This window comes from Neomonachus schauinslandi, chromosome X, assembly GCF_002201575.2.
Source record: "Neomonachus schauinslandi chromosome X, ASM220157v2, whole genome shotgun sequence".
In the NCBI taxonomy this organism is placed as follows: domain Eukaryota; kingdom Metazoa; phylum Chordata; class Mammalia; order Carnivora; family Phocidae; genus Neomonachus; species Neomonachus schauinslandi.
Window position 1 is genome coordinate 68,706,604 of NC_058419.1, and position 22,276 is coordinate 68,728,879.

Sequence of the window (22,276 nt, forward strand, 5' to 3'; positions counted from 1 at the left end):
CCCGCCGCGCCCGCCCCGCCCCCGGCTCGCGTCTCCCGCAAGGTGGAGACGGCGCTGCCGCCCGTGACCCGCTGCCGGCGGCCGCGTCCGGGAGGTCGGCGGGGGAGGCAGGATCCTCTCTTGGAGGGCGGGCGGGAGTAAGGGCGGCAGAGGGCGACGCCGGGCGGGGAGCTGCGGCGAGGCCCTAGACCGCGGGAGTCTCGGGCACTTGCTGGCGTGTGCTGGGGCTCCAGAGGCCGCCGGCGCGTGGACGGCCGGCGCCAGGCCTGAGCGGTGGGAGGGCTCAGCCGGGGCCTGGCACTCGGGCTTCCCACCGCGAGGGCGGAGCTGCCCTGGAGCCCCCTCACTTGGAGGGCCGAGGGCCCCTGTGGCACGCAGGCCGTTTCTCTGAGGGGATTGGAAACGTGGCGCGATGAGGAGCCGGAGTAACTCTGGGGTCCGACTGGATGGCTACGCTCGGCTGGTGCATCAGACCATCCTGTGCCATCAGGTAGGTGAAGGGGTGTCGCCTGTAATCACCGAGGGTGTGCAGTGTGATAGCCCAGACGGAGACGGCTGGATGAACCCCCCACCGTGTGTGTGTGTGTGTACGTGTGTGTACGTGTGTGTACGTACCAGGTTCTCCCGCCCCCTAGCTGGGGAAGCCTTAGAGGACCCTGAAGAAAAGATAGGTGTTGGGCTTGGGCCGAGAGCAGAACTAGGGTCAAGCACCGTTAGCGGGGAGCCCTGAGCCTTGGCTTCTAAGCCCTGCCCTTCGCCCCCTCCGCCGTCCCCCAAGTCACAGCAGGGTTCCAGGGGGGCACAGTTGAAAGACGTGTTGAAGGGGAGCCTGGGTGGCTCAGTCGTTAAGCGTCTGCCTTAGGCTCAGGTCATGATCTCAGGGTCCTGGGATCGAGCCCCGCATCGGGCTCCCTGCTCGGCGGCAAGTCTGCTTCTCCCTCTCCCACTCCCCCTGCTTGTGTTCCCTCTCTCTGTCTCTCTCTGTCAAATAAATAAATAAAATCTTTAAAAAAAATAAAATAGGGGCGCCTGGGTGGCTCAATCGTTGAGCGTCTGCCTTCGGCTCGGGTCATGGTCCCAGGGTCCTGGGATCGAGCCCCGCATCGGGCTCCCTGCTCGGCGGGAGGTCTGCTTCTCTTCTCCCATTCCCCCTGCTTGTGTTCCCTCTCACTGTCTCTCTTTCTGTCAAATAAATAAATAAAATCTTAAAAAAGAAAGAAAGAAAGACGTGTTGAAGCTTGTTTATTGACAACCCCCTCCCCTGCCCCAGGCTTGGGCGTCATCTTCTTGCCCTCCAGCCAAAGAAGAGAACTAGGGGAACATTTAGCCATTTTAAGGCTAGACTAATGTGAAGATTTGAGGTACCTTGTATATACTGTTAATTATATACTTTTTTCTAGTCCTTTAATGCTAGTTTTTCAGTTTTGATAGTTTATTCTTTCTAACTGGAAAGTTAAAATACTGCCTTTCTTTTAACAGTACTCACATTTCAGACTCGTAAAGCTTCAGCTAGCTTTTTCCCCTTATTCAAGATAGCAGTTGCTTGCACTTGGTAGGAAGGGGAGGTTCTAAAACTCCGGAGTAGTGGAGTAGAAGAAAGACCAAAGTGCCTAAGTGACCCCTTTGATAAGTTTGGTCTCCTCATATTAACAGCTTATGGTTACCTGCCTGTCCTGTTTTTCTTGGTCTTGCAGAATCCAGTGACTGGCTTGCTTCCAGCCAGCTATGATCAGAAGGATGCCTGGGTCCGAGATAATGTGTACAGTATCTTGGCTGTGTGGGGTTTGGGCCTGGCCTACCGGAAGAATGCAGACCGGGATGAGGATAAGGCAAAGGCCTATGAACTGGAGCAGGTACTCAGAATAAATATACAAGGAGATCTGGAGCTGTGTGTGGTAGTGAGGGTGGGAGGGCGGGTTGGGGAGCAGGAATTAAAGGAAATGTAGCTCTAAGGAGCTAAAAGAAGTGTATTTTGCCTTTCTCCCTCCCTCTTCACTTTGTTGAAATTACATTCCAAAAAGCTTTCCTGTATTGTACTAATGTACAATTTTTGATGTAGTGGAAACTTGAAACTTGCTGATTCAGGGGAAAAGGGCACAGTCTGTTCTGTTATAGTGGAAAAGCCTATCCTGGGATCTTTGCTGAAATTTATAATCCTCTTCCTAAGTAAAGGTATTTTGCAGCCTCGAGGATATTTATTCTCATTGAGAAGAATGTTTGGGGGCAGGTATCTATCATTTTACTTTATTTTTTAAAAAATTATAGGTGGTATTTGTATGAGGGTAACTGATACAAATTCGCAGACCTTCACAACTAGACACAAGTAAAGAATTTAGTTGTTGAATTTTATACCTATGACCTCTGTTTCAGAGCCTGGGCCCCTCCCTCAGCAAAATAAGGTCAGAGTCAGCAGATGCCTTTAAGCCAACTTTTAAGGCCCTTCACCTTTATAGAAAGTAGCATCCTTTATAGAACTGTTCAGACAGAGGGTGCTGCGTTCTCTTGAGTGACCCAGAAAATGATATTCTGAGTTTCATAGGGTCTCTTAATGTGATACTCTGCTGTCCGTTGTAAGGTACATGTGAACTCTTTTCCATTAGTGGAGAAGATTCTACACCAGCCATTTGCTCAAGTGGTATCCCTCTGACTTAGGCAATCTGAGCTCTAGTCTTCATCTATAAATCAGAATATTAAGGTTTGGTTATTTTTAAAGGGCATCAACATATAGCCGGGTTGCAGTCCCTGGCGATAGGGAAGTTTCACTATATTGTCCTCTGCACAGCAGGTATTCATTATTCCTTCAAGCCATTATTGAGAGGGACTTAGGCCCATCAGAAAAAAAAAGCTGTTGGGAGTTTTTGCTCTAGCCCAGGAAGTATAGATCAATATTTTTATGACTTATAAAAATAATACATAACTATTGTAAGAATTTGGAAAATATAGAGGAGTATTTTAAAAATCCTATAACCCTACTCCTCCTCTCACCCCTGAAATTCTACATCCTACTGTAATGTTTTGCTATTTTGACCTCAGTATTTTGTTTGTTTTGCTAGAGAATAATATCAGTGGAACAGTACCCAAGATTCCATACTTAGTACCATTTGACCGATTTTTTTTTCAATACTATTAGAAGAAATCTGTTGTCTCCTTGCTGACATATTTCCTTCTATGGTCCAGGAAGAAATAATTTAACAGAGGAAGGGGGGGAAATTAAGGAAAGACTGAAATGTTTATTTTTTTATTATGTTCAATTAACCAACATATAGGACATCATTAGTTTTTGATGTAGTGTTCAGTGATTCATTAGTTGCGCATAACACCCAGTGCTCATCACAACACGTGCCCTCCTTAATGCCCATCACCCAGGTACCCCATTCCCCACCCCCCTCCCTTCTGTAACCCTCAGTTTGGTTCCTGGAGTCCAGAGTCTCTCATGGCTCATCTCCCTCTATGATTTCTCTCCCTTCAGTTTTCCCTCCCTTCCCCTATGGTCCTCCGTGCTATTGCTTATGTTCCACATATGAGTGAAACCATATGGTAATTGTCTTTCTCTGCTTGACTTACTTCACTTAGCATAATCCCCTCCAGTTCCATCCATGTCATCCATGTCAATGCAAATGGTGGGAATTGTTTACTTTAAAATTTTAATGTTTCATTAAATAGTTTCTAACATAGCCCAAAAATATTTTTCATACTACCTCAATAATAACTTCGAAATATCTCAAAAACATTACGGCAATAGGAAGCATCTTCAAAAAAGAAACATTTCTCTGGGAATCCTAAAATTTGTATGGCCTTTCATTATGAATTAAAACACATTTTATTATTAGGTCTCATTAACTTTTTTTCTCAAACCTGACTCAGTTAATTCAGACCAGGGATCAAAAAACCATCTCTGTAAAGGGCCAGAGAGGAAATATTTTTGGCATTGTGGGTCATGTGTGATCTCTGCCCAAATACTCAGCTCTTCAGTTATTATTGCACAAAAGCAGCCAGAGATTTATTTACAAAACACATGGTTAGCTAGATTTGTCCCTAATCTACATGAGTGGTTCCAAACTCTGGCTGTACAGTGGAATCATTTGAGAAGCTTTTAAGAACTACCCTTACTAGACCCCACCCTAGAACAATTTAGATAAATCTCTGGAAGTGAAGCCCTGGTGCATTAGTATTTTTTAAAAATACTGATTCTAAAGTGCAGCTAGGGGTAATAACCACTGATTTGTGGCCAATAAGTGAGTATAGATTAAATCCAGGAAATCCATAGATTAAATTCCCACCTATTCTCAACTCTCCACTACTGTGTGGATTTTCCCAAACCACTGACTGTTAATCATTTTCACCCTTCCTTCCAACTCTCACCTTGGTTCCTCTCTAAGAAACAATATCAGAGAACCAAAGAGAATTAGAAGACAAGGGTTTAGGTGACTATTTCTATCTTAGATTGAGAATATAACTATGCACATATATGTTTTTATAAATGCCCTTTGCTCTTGGTCACATAGATATAGAAATACACCCATAAAAATAAATAGGCACACAAATAGACATAGCTCTTTGGATGCCTTCAGTTCTGCTTCGTCCTCAGTTTTGTTCTCTTTGTGTAGTCTCTTATCTTTTCTCAGGAGTTAACTATTCCCTTTCTAAGGATGACTTCCCAAACTGCATCTTTAAATCTGATCTCACTTGTTTCAAACCCTGATTTTCATTGTCTTCTGCTCAGTTGCACCTGGCTTCTCAAGCTCAGAATGTCTGAAACCCCATGTTCCCTACTAAAAACAATAAAACAATAAAAGCGACCCCCGAAAACAGCAACTCAGCATACATCCTTTATTCTCTTATTGGTGTCCTCGTTCTACCTCATTCACCTGGGCAACATTATTTAGAGAATTTCCCATAGTGTATTCCACGGAACATTAGGTCAAATAAGTTTGGGGATATGTTAAACAGTGGGTTTCTTTACTCCATTATTTCTCAGAGTCTTTGATGTACTAATGTGCATTTCGAATCTAAGATGAGGGTGGGTTTTACAACCTTTCCAGAATTTCCTGGACTAACTAGTGTTCTATAAAACAGTGTTTGAAAAGTGCTGCCCTTAGGGTGATTTTTGACTTGCCCCTTTTGCCTTTTGATACATGCAGGCCAAAGTCTGTTGATTCTTATAATTTTTCCTGAATTCATCTCCTCCTTTCTATTCCCTTCTGCCTCAACCACAGTCTAGACTTTGATCACTTAACACTGCTGTGAAAATTCAAATGATACCATTTGCATCCCCAGCAATTTTTCTCTGGCTCTCCTTTCCCTACCAGTAAAATCCAGATGTTTGAGATTGATAGGCAAGACTCTCTGGGGCTTGGTCCTAGCCTGCTTTTTCAGTATCGTATCATTCTGGTGTCCTGCATTGTCACCCCCAGTTCCAGCCAGGTTGGTGTCTTCATTACTCCTCTAACAATCCCTTAATAAGAATACCTGACATTTGTGTAAATACTTTTTGTTGTACTACATACTTCCCCATAATTACTAGTATTTTATTCTCACAGGACCCTGTGATTTAGGTATTATCTTCCCCAATTTACAAGTGAAGGGATTGAAGCTTGGAGATGAGGCTGGAATTTGGTGGTGCCATGAACACAACCTGGACTTAATGACTACAGATTAAGTCTTTTTGAATTTTTCCTCCATGGAAGTCATGGACATTCTCACCTTCAAATCTTTTTACAAGTTGTGTCTTCCACCCATAATGCCTTGTTGTCTTCCAATCTGAACTAATACTCCCCTTTCAAAGCCCAGCACCACTCCCACTTTTTCTGTGGTTTCTATCCTCATAAGGCCACCACTCAATTGTACAGTGACCACTTCTTTCCTGGGACTACTTTCTTGGAATTTCTAGATCACTTGTGGTCTGTACCATTCAACATGTTCACTTTTTCATTTAGCAGACTTTATATAATTTGTCGTGTGCCAGGCCCTGTGCTAGATATAAAAAAACAAAACGGGACAAAATGTTTATATTTAGCTCTCAACTTCTTATTTTTAAAATTTTTTAATTTACAGAAAAGTTTTAAAAATAGTAAAATGAGCATATTTGTATAGACTCTTTATCCCGATTCACTAAATTGTTAATATTTGGTCATACTTGCAACCGCCCTCTCTCAAAATGCATGCACACACACATAACACACACACGCAATTTTTTTGATGACTGATTCGGGGGTTACTTGCAAACATGGAATATACATTTTTTAAAATAAAGCCTGTGTGGGGCGACTGGGTGGCTTAGTGGGTTAAGCATCTGACTCTTGACTTCGGCTCAGGTTAGGATCTCAGGGTCATGAGGGCTCTGTGCTGAGCATGGAGCCTGCTTAAGATTCTCTCTCTCTCTCTCTCCCTCTCCCCTGCTCCCTCTCTCTCTAATAATAATAATAATAATAATAAGTCTGCTCAGTCCATTGACTTAAAGTTTTATTTCTGAACCTGGTCTCTGTCCCTTTTTCTTAAGGAGTTTATAGTCTAATGGAGGAGACAGATATATAAGCAAATAGTTAAACAATACATTAGGACAGATACTGTAGGCACAATATCTATAGGAGAGAAGTACAATAGAAAGTGCTGTGGGACACAGAGGCAGGAATGTCTTTACTTTGAGCAAAGCAAGGAAGGACGCACAGAGGAAATGGATTTTAAAGGATAACTAGGAGTTGTTAGGTAGACTATATTTGTAGTTTACTTTTTTTTAACTTTTGTGTTCTGTCCCCCCCTTATCTTTATGTTCCACAGAGTCTGGTAGAGTGTTTTATATATTTTAGATGCCCCACAAACATCTGATTGTACATATACCTGGAGAGAGAGAGAGAGAGATGAATACTTACATAGATATGGTGGCACTTGATGTGGTTAGAAGCACTACTATATGAATGAACATGTATAATTAATGCTAACTAGAACACTGAAACAGAAAATGGCCACTTTGGGGGAACACCAAGTACAGATAGTTTCCCTCATTCCTATATCCCCATGCTTTCTATTAATTTTATCCTGACTTGGAAGTTAGAACTTGAGAACAGAAATGACTGGCAGTGGCCATTCCAGGAGGACAAAAGTGGAATTAGGAATTCTCCACTGGGTCCATGATTCCCATATTTGCTGTTTAAGTTAAAGAAAGCATAGGCGTGCCTTGGTGGCTCAGTCAGTTACTCGTCCAGTTCTTGATTTCACCTCAGGTCAGGATCTCAGCATTGGATCATGAGATCGAGCCCCCTGTAGGGCTCTGTGCTGGGCGTGGAACCTGCTTAGGATTCTTTCTTCCTCTCCCGTGGCCCCTCCCCCTCCCTGCTCTCGTGGTCATTCTCTCTCTCTCTCCCAAAAAAAAAAAGAGAAAAGAAAAGAAAATGTAGGTGGCAGTAACAGGGCTTGATGGTAAAGAAAGTTGAAAGAATGTGATAGAAAGCTGTGAGTATGTGGTGACATGTAGAAGATAGTTCGGAATTGAATCAAGTTCCCCACAGAGGAGGCTGTGTTAAATGCTTTCTCTAACAGGGTATATTAAAAGGATGGTCTCTTTCATTAGGGTCAAAGTAGTGATAGAGATTTTTTTTTTTTTTTAATTTACGTGACAGAGAGAGAGAGAGAGTGCACAAGCCGGGTGGGGGGGGTGGCCAGAGGGAGAGGGAGAAGCAGGCTCCCCGCTGAGCAGGGAGCCCGATGCAGGGCTCGATCCCAGGACCCTGGGATCATGACCTGAGCTGAAGGCAGACGCTTAACTGACTGAGCCACCCAGGTGACCCCCCCGTTTTTTGTGATAGAGATTTTTCTTATAGGGGTTGCAATCAGTTTCACTATTTATAATAAATCTTCATGCTTTAAAAGGTGACGAGATCATATACTGCCTGCCTGCTCTCTCTCGCTCTCTCTCGCTTTCTCTATCTATATATACATATATACATATATATATATACATATATATATATGTATATATATACACACACTTCCCTTGCTCTGTAAGGGGAGGGTACCATTTGTAGACAGAAATTACTTAAGAAAGGGAACTCTCCCAAGGAAACACTTTTTATTTTTTCTCAATAAAAGACTACATAAAGACTTGGAGCATAATTTAATAGATACTTATCCTTATCATGCCTGTTGCTTATAGTCCCACTTCAGTGTTTTGAAGGAATGACAGAGTGATCTGACTCCCAAGCAGATTAGTTTTCAGGGATGTCCTGAAGCCACCTCTGAGCTAGCATTCCCTGGAGTAACCTGGTTGTATTTCTTTTGGACTGTGAAACGGAAAGCTTAAAGAAATGGAGAAGCCATTTGATGCTATGTTTTTCCAAAACATATTGCCTACCCGTGCCTCTGTTGATGGGCCCTTCTAGTGTCATTTACTATAACTAGTGTAGCATATTATTACTATACCATATTATAATTAAATATATTATTATTACTATGTTATGCCAACTAGTACAGTATATAGTTGGTGATCAGAATTTTGGAATGTGATTGGAAAACTAAGTGCGTTAGAAATTGCCAAGCCCTAGTAAGAGAAAGAGTGTTGATTTGATAATGAAGAATGGCTGTAGCTTTTTTTCATGGAAAAGAGGTTGAGTTGCACTAACAATTCCCCTTTACACTTATTCTGAATTGAAGTTCATTTATTCTTTAAGGAAAATGTACAGATAAATATTTCTGTGAACTCCTGAAGATAAGTCTTGGCTACTTTAGAAAAAAGAAAATGATGATGTTGGCTTCTCTAGGCCATAGGATCTATGGTAGAATATCCTCATAGCTTTAGGAATTTTGAGCTGTCTTCTCTCCAGGCAGAATGTCCTCTAACAGGATGGTTGGCTTGGTTTTATATAAACCTGTTGGAGCTTGGATTTTTTTTTTTTTTTTGACTTGAAGGAGGCACCAACTGCAGCTTTTGATTCCACTTTTAGCTGCAGTTTAGCTCTTCTGTGTGCCTATAAAGTAAATGCCATGTAAATAGGAACCCTGGATAGGGTTACTTGTTCTGAAAAGGTCATGTACCAACTGCAGTTGCTGAGTAAGTGTTCCTGCATCTAGGGGTGTTTATAACAGTCGTGTTTCCATTTATTTCTGCAGAGTGTAGTGAAGCTGATGAGGGGCCTGCTGCACTGCATGATCAGACAGGTATGGCATTGTTAACAGCTCCCCTGTAATAAAAGCACATTGTAATAGTGTCTCTACCCTTTAGGAATTGTTTATAGCTTATATTCTTTCGATTTCACAAATAGTAGACACTAATTTTAGAAAATTTGTAGAATTGAGGAGGGAAATGTCACCCGTGTTCTCACCACCCAGTTACCACTGAAATGTTTCTTTCCAGTCTTTTTTTTCCCCTCTACAAATGCCTTTTTAGTAGACTTCATCATTATTGTACACACAATTACATACATTGAGTAAAGATGATACAGGCCTGTAAGCCCTCATATGAAACCCTTAGGACCAGATAAATTTTGGAATTCAGACTTTTTCAGATTTTTCAGTACAGCGCAGATACTAGAATATTATGCTCTCAGCAGGTCCAGAACAGCACCGTATCATCAAAAACATTAATCTCTCCATAGAGAAACATGCATTTTCACACTCAGTGAAATAAGAAAAGACTACAAATAGCCCCATGTCAATTTGAATCAAGTGTTGCCACCAAGTGAATTTTGGCACAGAACTTAAAGAGGAAGAACTTTTGTGGCAGTATTTTAGATTTTAGGATTAGAGATTAGTGCCAAAGACTTATATCTGCTTGCATTAATTTGCGTTTTCCTGACCTTGAATGAAGTTGAGCATCCTTTCCTGTGTAGATTGAAAACTTGCATTTCCTCTGTTAATTGCCTGTTAAGTCCTTTGTCTGTTTTTATTTTGGGCTGTCTCTTTCTTGACTAATTGAGGAGTTGCTATACATTATGGATATTAGTGTTTTGTCACACACACTGCAAATTTTTTTAGCATCCTATGGTTTATCTCTTGGGTTTATGGTTTTTTTTATTCAAAAGTATTTTACTGAAAAGAAAGTGTTTTGCTTTTATCCTAGGAGATCTTTACACATGCTGCACACATTGAATCTGAACTGACTTTCTTGAGACCAAGATTACATTTTATTAGAAGAAGCAGTCGAGGCCCAGATTAATAAAGTGACTATCCACAGGCACGCAACAAGTCTAAAGTAGAAAGAAATCAACTCCAGACTTCTGAACTTCTTTATCAGTGCTCTCTCGCCTGGGGTAGCTCATTGCCATCATTTTCTTTTTTCCCCTTCTCTGCTCCTTTTTTTCTGTTTGTATTTTAGATATTGTATTTTCTATTTTCCACCTTACCAAATAGGTTTAAAGCCACCAACTTCATGAACCTTATTTAAAGGTATAGTAGTTTCTATCACATATCAGATGCACATACAATCCAACCTCAGTTTCAGGAACAAAGTCTTTCAGTTGGTCCCTTGCATGATGTTTCCTTTCTGACCTCTGGTTTCAGCCTTCGTTCATACGTTTTCTCTGCCACTGCATGTATCTCTCCCCAGCTCTTTTCAGTATTCCTTCAAAATAGATCCCCTTATCCTAATTTCCCTCAACATTCCTCCCTCTGTTTCAGGAACAAAGGAATCTTTTTTACAACTCAGTTGTCTCTTACTAGGCTGTTCACACTCAACCCCTCTGCATCTCAGTTTGTATCTACAGTGTGACAAAACAGCCATCTGAAGAGCAAAAGAGAGTTAGTGAGTAGGAAATAGCTGGCTTTAACTGGCATGAATTTATAATTGAATTGCTTAAATTAAAAAAAAAACAGCAACAGCAGACTTTCCTACTTGCCTTAGGGTGGGGGGGGGTCTGGGGGGGGGGGGGGGGGGGGCGGGGGAGAAGTAACAACGTACTTTAAGTATTCACCATCGCCTGAAAACTAAATGCGGTGATACATGTTAGAGTACTACAGAAGGATGGCATATGGGACGAAGTTTCTGCATTGCCTTCCTTTACTGTTCTTGTTTTCTTCAGGTGGATAAAGTGGAATCCTTCAAGTATAGTCAGAGTACCAAGGATAGCCTCCACGCCAAGTACAATACCAAAACCTGTGCCACTGTAGTGGGTGATGACCAGTGGGGACACCTGCAGTTGGATGCTACCTCCGTGTACCTGCTGTTCTTAGCGCAAATGACTGCCTCAGGTCAGTACCAGGACAGAATGGCTGGGAGCCCCTGCAGTGAGGAGCACGTGCTCTGGCACATGTGGCTTCTCCCAAGGTGTTGACCGGAAAATGATATAGCTGTGGACCTTGCTCAAAGACCCACAGCGGAAATATAATATTTTGCAAGTTTTTTACAGAGAAACAACTCTCTGAGGTCTAGTTAGTATTCTTTTACCTTGAAAAACAAGTCTGGGGTACTAATTAATTTTTTTAAGAATGGAGAACCAAGAAATCTGGGGTAGATTTTATTTAGGTGGGTATTTTTTATCTTTATCTTTCATTATGCCTCAGATACCATGAGATGGTGACATAGGAAAGAAGGGCTAGGGTTTATTGCTTGTTCTCATGCTATGCACTGACCACCCTTTAGTAAGTATTAACATAACTGAATCACCTACTTTATACTACTCTTTATGTATATATTATAAACAAGGCATCTAAATTATATTAAGGGAATTAACTTAGGAATCAGAATTCAAATATTGATTTTTTTTATTATTGAATAATATACCCTTTTCAGATGGTTTTGTTATTAGTTTGAGGTGCTTTACCTGAAAAAGGCAAGTGTAAGAACCAACATAATTCCCTTTCATTTCTCCTAACTTGGGGAGGACAATGAATCTGATTATACTCAGTTTGTAAATTAAACAGGACCTTTTCCAGATCTTCCTGAGTAATTAAAATGTACTCAGAATACTACATTTTTGACATTCTAATTTCCCTCTCTTTCTATCTGGCTATAGAACTAAGTACTAAGGGCATTCAGGGTAAGAATTGTCCCAGAATATTCTTGTTCTCCGTTTCTTGCATAAATAAATATTTGGTGATAAAGCCTTCCTTTTTTTTCCCTCTGCAGTGCACAGCGCAGAACCTGAATTACCTCTTATTAAAATTATAACATAGCTACCCACATACTCCCATCTTTTGGTGGGGAGGTTCATCCCTGAGTAAATATATTTTTAGGTTTTATGCATTTAAATAGAATGGCAGCTATAACTCCATTTCTAATATTCTTTTAGTACCAACTCTGGAGTGTTTTTCTACAAAGCAAACTGTCTAAATATTTCTTATGGTTTTCATTTTGAGTCCAGAAAGGAAGCAGAAATATACTAAAGAGGCTTATATGAAACATACGCATTCAACAAATATTTGTTGATTTCTGACTTAATATTTGATTTTCACCTTAATAAGCTGACTTTGGTAGGTGCTTGGAAAAAAAGATGGATATAATTTGATCAGGCCGAGCACCTAGGTGACTCAGTTGGTTAAGCATCTGCCTTCGGCTCAGGTCACGATTCCAGGGTCCTGGGATCAAGCCCCACATCAGGCTCCCTGCTCAGTGGGGAGTCTGCTTCTTCCTCTGGCCCTCCCCCCGCCCATGTGCTCTCTCTCTCTCTCTCATTCTTTCTCTCTCTCAAATAAATAAATAAATAAAATCTTTAAAAAAATAATTTGATATAGGAATAAGTAGAATTTCACAAGTCAGAGAAGGAAAGGGAATAGCATGGCTACAGCACAAAAGTTGGAAAGATACTGGCCACCAAGGTAAGACTAGTTATCTTCTATGGCTAGAGTATAAGATAGATCTGGAAAAATGCCAAAAGATGAAGCTAGAAAGTTGGAGCTAGCTGTTTAAGGGCCTGTAAATCATGCTAGGTAGTTTGGAGTTTAGTCTATAGTCATCAGAGAACCACTCAAGGTAAACAGTCAAGAAAGTTTCAGATGATTTGCTCAGTTGCAGGAGGATAGATGGAATGGAAGAGAAAATTACGCTGGAGGACTAGTCAGGAGGTTAGTGAAATACTTTAGGCAAGAAATGATGGAGAACATTGTATATTGCAGTAGCCTTGAGGATGAAAAGGATAGATATGAGAGATAATCAGTAGATAACACATGAAAGATTTTATGGAAAATTTTCATCTTTCATGGAAGCAATTCTCTGCACATGTTTGAACTCTTAAAAATCTCAACCTTGGTTAAAAGAGAGGCTTAGACAGAAGCTGACTGCCCTTCCCCCCAGCAAAATAACCATAAATTATGAAAATATAGTTAAAAAAACCCGACCATTTAGTCACTGGACATTGTCCTAAGGGCATACGGCAAGTAGAGAAACATTTATTCAAGCAAATCTAAATCTTGGTAAGAGCAGTGAGAGTGTGGCATTTAGACCACAACCCACTCCCTCCCTCGCCCCGCTCACCATGACACAAGCACTACTGAGCATGCATGTAGCCAAGAATATAAGGCTTCCTCTTCCCTTAGCTCTTGGTTTAGGGCTATGATCTCTCCCCGAGAGAGGTTGCCAGCATTTCTCATTCTCCCCACCTCTGTGTTACAGAAGCTCTGGTCTAGCCAAGAATAACTAAGAGGTCTGGAACTCCGTTCCTACTCCTCAGTCCCACTCATGGAGCTTAACCCCAGGCAGAGCAGTCCAAGAATAATAGGCCGGGCCCACCTTGCTAGTAGCATGGAAGGAAAGGCAGGCCACGCGAACAGAAAAGCTCCATAGTCCCTCTCAAGAAAACTGACTTTATTTGGAACTGACTGTGGGAAAGTTCAAGTCTAAGGGCACTCTGAAAAACAGTGAAGATTTTTGTTCTAAGAAATTACGAGGCGTCTGATGCTCAATTAGAGCAACACACTAACCCATAGACTAGCCAGAAGTTTTAGCAAAGAACCAGGGACAGAGACAGCTAAAAAGAGTTATCCTAGGGTTAGAACAAGTGTCAAAGGCTGGCCTCAAAATCCTGAAATGGGTCTTGAATTTAACTGGATGAGACCGTGGAACAATTTTTACTTCAGGGCAATATACAATCAGCTGGCAATTGGTGGAGGTTAACAGCTGAGTATGATACCAACAGAGGCAGACACTTAATAGACCACAGAAGACTAAAACAAAAACTGTGGTCTTCCTTAGGTGACAGTGTGTATGCCCAAGGCTACATCCTCCAAGGAACAGCATCAGAGGCTGCATACTGTGGGAAAAATAGAGTTCATTGAAATTGTCCAGCCAAGTCACTAAACAAATAACAAGTAAACATAAACAAGCCCCATATAGGAGGGTACCGACATATCTATAGAGCTTCTACAACATATTATCCGCAAAATCTAGTTTGCAACAAAGACGTATGACACATGCAAAGAAACAGGGAAGTCTGAGTCAACACACACAAAAAAGCAGGTAACAGAAACTGCCTTTGAGAGGAACCATTATGTTGAATTTAGGAGACAAAGACTTCAAAGCAGTTACTATAAAAATGTCCAAAAACCTAAAGGATACCATGCTTAACAAAGTAAAGGAAAATATGATGAAAGTATTTCATCAAATAGAGAATATCAATAAAGAGATGACAGACCTGTACCTCTGAAACAAATAATACATTATATGTTAAAAAAAAAAAAAGAAGAAGAAGAAGAAGGTAGCGGGAGGGGAAGAATGAAGCGGGGGGAATCGGAGGAGGAGACGAACCATGAGAGACGATGGACTCTGAAAAACAAACTGAAGGTTCTAGGGGGGAGGGGGAGGGGGATGAGTTAACCTGGTGATGGGTATTAAGGAGGGCACATTCTGCATGGATCACTGGGTGTTATATGCAAACAATGAACCATGGAACACTACATCAAAAACTGATGATGTAATGTATGGTGATTAACATAACATAATAATAATAAAAAAAGAGATAAAAATGAACCAAATGGAGATTTTGGAGTTGAAAAGTATAGTAACTTATTTTTTTTCCAAATTTTTATTTCAATTCTAGTTAGTTAACCTATAGGGTAATATTGGTTTCAGAAAAGAATTTAGTAATTCATCACTTACACATAACACCCAGTGCTCATCATAACAAGTGCCCTCCTTAATACCTATCACCCATTTAATGCATCCCCCAACCACCTCCCTCCATCAAACCTCAGTTTGTTCTCTGTTGTTAAGAGTCTCTTATGGTTTGCTTCCTTCTCTCTTTTTTTTCCCTTGCCATATGTTCATCTGTTTTGTTTCTTAAATAACACATACGAGTGAAATCATATGGTATTTGTCTTTCTCTGACTGACTTATTTCGCTTAGCATATAGTACACTCTAGCTCCATCCACATCATTGCAAATGGCAAGATTTCATTCTTTTTTGACAGCTGAGTAATATTCCATTGTGTATGTATACACCACATCTTCTTTATCCATTCATCAGTTGATGGACATTTGGGTTCTTTCCATAGTTTGGCTATTGTTGATAATGCTGCTATAAACATCAGGGTATATGTACCCCTTTGAATCTGGTTTTTTTTTTAAGATTTTTATTTATTTACTTGACAGAGAGAGATACAGGGAGAGAGGGAACACAAGCAGGGGGAGTGGGAGAGGGAGAAGCAGGCTTCCCACGGAGCAGGGAGCCCGATGCAGGGCTCGATCCCAGGACCCCAGGATCATGACCTGAGCCGAAGGCAGACGCTTAACAACTGAGCCACCCAGGTGCCCCTTAAATCTGTATTTTTATATCCTTTGGGTAAATACCTGGTGGTGCAATTTCTGGATCATCAGGTAGTTCTATTTTTAACTTTTGGAGGAACCTGCATACTCTTTTCCAGAGTGGCTGCGCCAGTCTGCATTCCCACCAACAGTGTACAAGTGTTCTCCTTTCTCCACATCCTCACTAACATCTGTTGTTTCCTGACTTACTAATTTTAGCCACTCTGACCAGTGTGAGGTGGTATCTCATTGTGGTTTTTTGGGGGGGTTTTTTGTGTTTTTTTTTTAATTTTTTATTTATTTTTTAGAGAGTGAGCGAGAGAGAAACAGCATGAGAGGGGAGAGGGTCAGAGGGAGAAGCAGGCTCCCCACTGAGCCGGGAGCCCGATGTGGGACTCGATCCCAGGACCCTGGGATCATGACCTGAGCCAAAGGCAGACGCTTAACCATCTGAGCCACCCAGGCGCCCTCTCATTGTGGTTTTGATTTGTATTTCCCTGATGATAGGTGATGTTGAGTATCTTTTCATGTGTCTGTTGGCCATCTGGATGTCTTCTTTGGAAAAATGTCTATTTGTGTCTTCAGCCCACTTCTTAACTGGATTAATTTGTTTTTTTGGGTGTTGAGTTTGATAAATTCTTTATAGATTATGGATACTAACTGTTCTAAAGAAAAGATTCACGGCAGCCATACTCTTAGTTTCAAAGGGGAAAAAATACTTTATTGATATTATAAAAATCTAATAGAAACAGAAAGAAGAAAAGGGAAATCTACACATAGATGAGGGCAATACTAAGCAGAAAAGGAGAATAAGACAGAGTTACATCAAATTGGGTACTTACAACATCCAGTCTCATTAGCTGGGGAAGCCCCTTGGAGATAGCCAGGCTGGAGACCTGATTGAGAGGCCTGGACAGAGAGTCCTCCCCTCAGGTGGGACTTCCAACTGACCGTCCCCATAAGGGCCATATTTATAGGTCAAATGACATGGCAAGTGATGGGGTCTGAAGTTAAACAGTTGTTTGCTTATGTGCAATTTGGAGCAAGCTGCAGTCCTATATTATCATATCTTTACATATTCAAGGATCCTGGGCTAGGTGTGCTTGCCTCCCCTCCCAGATTCCACTGGGGGGGCAGGGGGCGGCAGCCCAGCCTGGAGCTGGAGCGGATGTAAGGCAAAATTTATAGCTCTTGGCATCCAGACCAGAAGGGCCAATTCTGACCTAGAAGCCAGCTAATGTCAACTAATCAGGCTCCCAAGGTCACTTACGCAGCACAAGTGTCACAAATAACATTCTTTATCCCACCTGTGTAGGTACAAGTTGGGGTGGTCAGTTATGCAAAACAAATCATAGAAACCTCTATCCATACAAAATACTAACCCTTTATCAGATAAGTCAATTGCAAATATCTTCTGCCATTCCATATGTTGCCTTTTAGGGTTTTTTTTTTAAGATTTTATATATTTATTTGAGAGAGAGAGTGAGAGAGAGAACATGAGCAGGGACAGAGGGAAAAGCAGACTCCCTTGCTGAGCAGGGAGCCCAATGCAGAGCTCAATCCCAGGACCCTGGGACCATGACCTGAGCTGAAGGTAGGCGCTTAAGTGACTGAGCCACCCAGATGCCCCTGTTACCTTTTAGTTTTTTAAATTTTTTCCTTCGCTGTGCAGAAGCTTTTTATCTTGATGAAGTCCCAATAGTTCATTTTTGCTTTTGTTTCCCTTGCCTCCAACAATGTGTCTTGTAAGAAACTGCTATGGCCAAGGTCAAAGAGGTGGCTGCCTGTGTTCTCCTCTAGGATTTTGATGGTTTCTTATCTCACATTTAGCTCTTTCATCCATTTTGAATTTATTTTTGTGTATGGTGTAAGAAAATGGCTCAGTTTCATTCTTCTGCATGTTGCCGTCCAGTTTTCCCAACACGATTTGTTGAGGAGACTGTCTTTTTTTCCATTGGATATTCATTCCTGTTCTGTTGAAGATTAGTTGACCATATAGTTATGGTTCCATTTATGGGTTTTCTGTTCTATTCCATTGATCTATGTGTCTGTTTTTGTGCCAGTACCATACTGTTTTCATGACTACAGATTATTTGTAATGTAGCTTGAAATCTGGAATCATGATGCCTCCAGCTTTGCTTTTCTTTTTCAGGATTTCTTTGGCTATTCGGGGTCTTTTGTGGTTCCATACAAATATTAGGATTGTTTGTTCTGGTTCTGTGAAAAATGCTGGTGCTATTTTTGAAAATTTCACTAGAGAGGCTGAACATATTTGAGCTGGCAGGAGAAAGAATCAACATACTTGAAGATAAATCAACAGAGATTATGCAATCTGAAGAACAAAAGGAAAAGATAATAAAAATGAATAGAACCCAAGAGAAATGTAGGACACGATTTAGAGCATCAACTCATGTGTAATGAGAGTATCCGAAGGAGAATAAGGAGAGAAAATATATTCAAATAAATCGTGGCTGAATACATCTCAAATCTGATAAAAAACATTGATCTATACATCAAAGAAGCTCAATGATCTCCAAGTAGGATAAATAGAGATCCACACCCAGAAACATCATAGTAAAAATATTAAAAAGCCAAAAATAAACAGAACATCTTGAGAGCAATATGAGAAAAATGACTTGTCATGTACAAGGGAACCCAAATAAAGTTATTAACTGACTTCTCTTCAGAAGAAAAAATGGAGGCCCAAAGGAAGTGGAATGATGTATTATTCAAAGAAGAACCTGTCAACAAAGAACCTTTTATCCAACAAAACTATCAGAGATGAAGTGAAATGAAGACATTCCCAGATAAATAAAACCTGAAAATTTGTTGCTGGTAGACCTACTGCATAAGAATTATTAAAAGAAGTTTTTCATATTGGAATCAGGTGACCCCAGATAGTAATTGGAATCCATACCAAAAAAAAAACTACTTGTGAAAGACAAATACCATATAATTTCACTCATATGTGGAACTTAAAAAACGAATGAAGAAACAAGAGACAAAATGAAAAAGCAGACTCTTAAATACAGAGAACAAACTGGTGGTTGCCAGAGGGGAGGTTGGTTGGGAGTGGGAATGGGTGAAATAGATAAAGGGGATTAAAAGTACACTTAACTTGGGGCACCTGGCTGGCTCAGTAAATAGAACATAGGACTGTTGATCTCAGGGTCATGAGTTGAAGTGCCATGTTGGGCATAGAGCTTACTTTAAAAAAATAGGTAAAAAAATTTTTTAAAAAGAGTACACTTAACTTGATGAGCCCTGAGAAACATATAGACTTGTTGAATCCTGATATTGTATACCTGAAACTAATATAATTTTTTTAAAAATGAATTTTTTATAAATTAAAAAAGATAAAAATAGAGAAAAAACAGTGGTAAAAATAATTATAAAATGCAATATAATTACATATCCTTTCTTAACTGATCTAAAAATCAATTGTATAAAATAGTATAATTGTATCACTGGGGCTATAGCATATAAAAGTGTAATATATTTGATAATGACAGAATTAAGTAAGTGTGTGGGAACAAAGCAATATTGAATTAAGGAAATAATACCAAATGGTAACTCAAATCCACAGGAACAAATGAAGACCACCAGAAATGGTAAATTATAAGATTAATATTACAAAATATAAATATGTAATTTCCTCTCAACTTCTTTAAAAGATATAAAATTATATAGAAAAGTTTGAGATGATGGTGGCTGAGTAGGAGGACCCTAAGCTTGTCTTGTCCCACAAACACAACTAGATAACTATTCAAATCATTCTGAATACCCCAGAAATCAACCTGAAGACTGACAGAACAAACTGCACAACTAAGGGGCAGAAAAAGCCACATCAAAGAAGGTAGGAAGTATGTAGACATGCTTTAGGGGAGAAACAGATCATGGGGTGCTGACAAAGGGAGAGAGCTGTGGTTGAAGAGAGGAGAGAGGGCGGGGAGGAGAGGGAGGAGCACATTAGAATGCACAAGGAGAATGTTTCCTCAAAGCCATTGGCTGGGAAAATGAGAAGGGCTTACTTTCTTGAGTTCTTGCAACCAGCAGGGCTTAAGGACTGGAGTTGTAAAGATCAGCAGGCTTGGCTGGGATGGAGCCATGAGGGCACTGCCCTTCTCCTGGATAGAAGGCAGGCAAACAACCGGGGGACAGATTCTGTGGAAACAACAATCCGAAGGGCACTTGGGGCACACAGAGGGGAGATTATTTGCACTTCCTGGAGCATGTTCCTGAGAGGCAGAGTTCAGAGAGATGCCTCTATGGGGACAAAGGAGTTGTTTGGCACCATTTCCTTCCCCTGCCCCTCACCATAAACACAGAACCACCTGTGGGAAGCAACACATTGCCCACACTGGCTGCCAAACATGCTTACACCAAGCCCCCTCTCCCCTGTGTTCTTGCGGGACTGCCCTTCTCAGTCAGGCTTGCCTCAGTCCCAGCATGGCAGGTCCCGTGCCCGGAAGACCAGCAGAAAAACCTGCCCACACCACGTCACCTGACCAGAGAGTTCAGCAGGGCTTCAGTTCTGCTGGAAATGGTGTCAGGTCTCATTTTACAACCAGACAAGAGCATTAGTTAAAACTAGTTAAAATGTGCCACATCATGGCCAAGGACCAAACACTGCCCACTTCAGGCAAGGAGAGCCTCTGCAGATGCCTGGCCTGAAGGATAGAGCAACCAAAACATGACAGCAGATGCATGCAACACATACCAGAGACACATCCTGAAGCACCAAACCCTGGACACTATATGACTTCTTTATTCTCAGGAGCAGGAAACATATGGGCTTTCCTAACAGACAGAAGAAGCCAGAGATTTAGACAAAATACCAAGACGGAGGAATTCATCCCAAATAAAAGAACAAGATAAGGTCATGGCCAGAGATCTAAGTGAAACAGAATTAACATGCCTGATGGAGAATTTAAAGCAAAAATCATAAGGGTACTAACTGAGCCTGAGAAAGGAATGGAAGCCTTCAGGGAGGCCCTTACCGCAGAGATAAGAGAAATAAAAAAGAATCAGAAAAAATGCAGTAACTGAGAATGGAAATAGGCTTGATGCAATTAACACAAGGCTGGAAAAGAAGAGAAATGAATAAATGATGTAGAGAACAAAATAACAGAAAATAATGAAGCTGAACAAAAGAGAGGAAGCTGAACACGAGAATACACTTAGGGAATTCAGTAACTCCATCAAATGTAATAACATTCGTATTGTAGGCATGCCAGAAGAAGAGAGAGAAAAGGGGACAGAAAATTTATTTCAGGAAATAATAGCTGAAAACTTCCCTAATCTGGGGAAGGAAACAGACATCTAGATCCAGAGGCACAGAGAACTCCCATCAAAACCAACAAAAGCAGGCCCACACCAAGACATATTGTAATTAAATTTGCAAAATATAGTGATAAAGAAAAAAATCTTTAAAGCAGCAAGACAAAAGGAGTCCTTAACTTACAAGGGAAGACCCATAAGGCTAGCTGGAGATTTCTCAACAGAAACTTGGCAAGCCAGAAGGGAGTGGCATGATGTATTCAAATGGTGAATGGGAAAAATCTGCAGCCAAGAATCCTCTCTCCAGCAAGTCTGTCATTCAGAATAGAAGGAGAGAAAGAGTTTCCGGACCAACAAAAACTAAAGGAGTTCATGACCACTAAACCAGCCCTGCAAGAAATACTAAAGGGGGACTCTTTGAGTGGAAAGGAAAGACCAAAAGTCACAAACACAAGAAAGGAACAGAGAAAATCTCCAGAAACAATGGCAAAACAAGTAATAAAATGGCACTAAATACATATCTATCAATAATTACTCTGAATGTAAATGGACTAAACACTCCAATCAGAAGACGGAGTGTTAGAATGGGTTTTAAAAAAAACGAGATCCAACTATATGCTGCCTACAAGAGACTCATTTTAGACCTAAAGGCACCTGCAGATTATAAAGTGAGGGGATGGGGAAACATTTATCATGCAAATGGAGATCAAAAGAAAGCCAGAGTAGCAATGCTTATATTGGACAGAGTAGACTTTAAAATAAACTGTAACAAGAGATGAGAAGGGCACTATATCATAATATATCAAAAGGGGAAAATCCAACATGAATATCTTAAAATTGTAAATATTTATGCACCCAACATGGGAGCACCCGAATATATAGAACAATTCATAATAAACATAAAGGAACTCACTGATAATAATACCACAATAGCAGGGGACCTTAACACCCCACTTACATCAGTGAACAGATCATCTAAGCAGAAAATCAACAAGGAAACAATGGATATAAATGACACACTGGACAAGATGGACTTAACAGATATATTCAGAACATTCCATCCCAAAGCGGCAGAATACACATTCCTTTCACATGCACGTTGGATGTTCTCCAGAACAGATCACGTACAGAACAGATCTAGGTCACAGATCAGGCCTCAACCAGTACTGATGAGATCATATCATGCATCTTTTCTCATCGCAAGGCTATGAAACTTGAAGTCAACCACAAGAAAAAATTTGGAAAGACCACAAATACATAGAGGTTAAATAACATGCTACTAAACAATGAATGGGTCAACCAGGAAAAGAAAGAAGAAATGTTTAAAAATAC

General features: G+C 40.8%; 1 protein-coding gene across 6 annotated transcripts in view; it reads left to right on the forward strand.

The window, feature by feature from the left end:
* The first annotated feature begins 404 nt into the window (after positions 1–404).
* Positions 405–22,276, forward strand: part of PHKA1 (phosphorylase kinase regulatory subunit alpha 1) — a 139,669-nt gene continuing 117,797 nt past the window's right edge. For all 6 annotated transcript variants that reach the window (XM_044911546.1, XM_044911548.1, XM_044911547.1 and 3 more), the window contains exons 1-4: positions 405–490; positions 1,695–1,853; positions 9,103–9,150; positions 11,010–11,178. In XM_044911546.1, the coding sequence (XP_044767481.1) occupies positions 413–490; positions 1,695–1,853; positions 9,103–9,150; positions 11,010–11,178 (454 nt within the window). In that variant the 5' untranslated portion in view covers positions 405–412. The remainder of the gene's footprint in view (positions 491–1,694; positions 1,854–9,102; positions 9,151–11,009; positions 11,179–22,276) is intronic.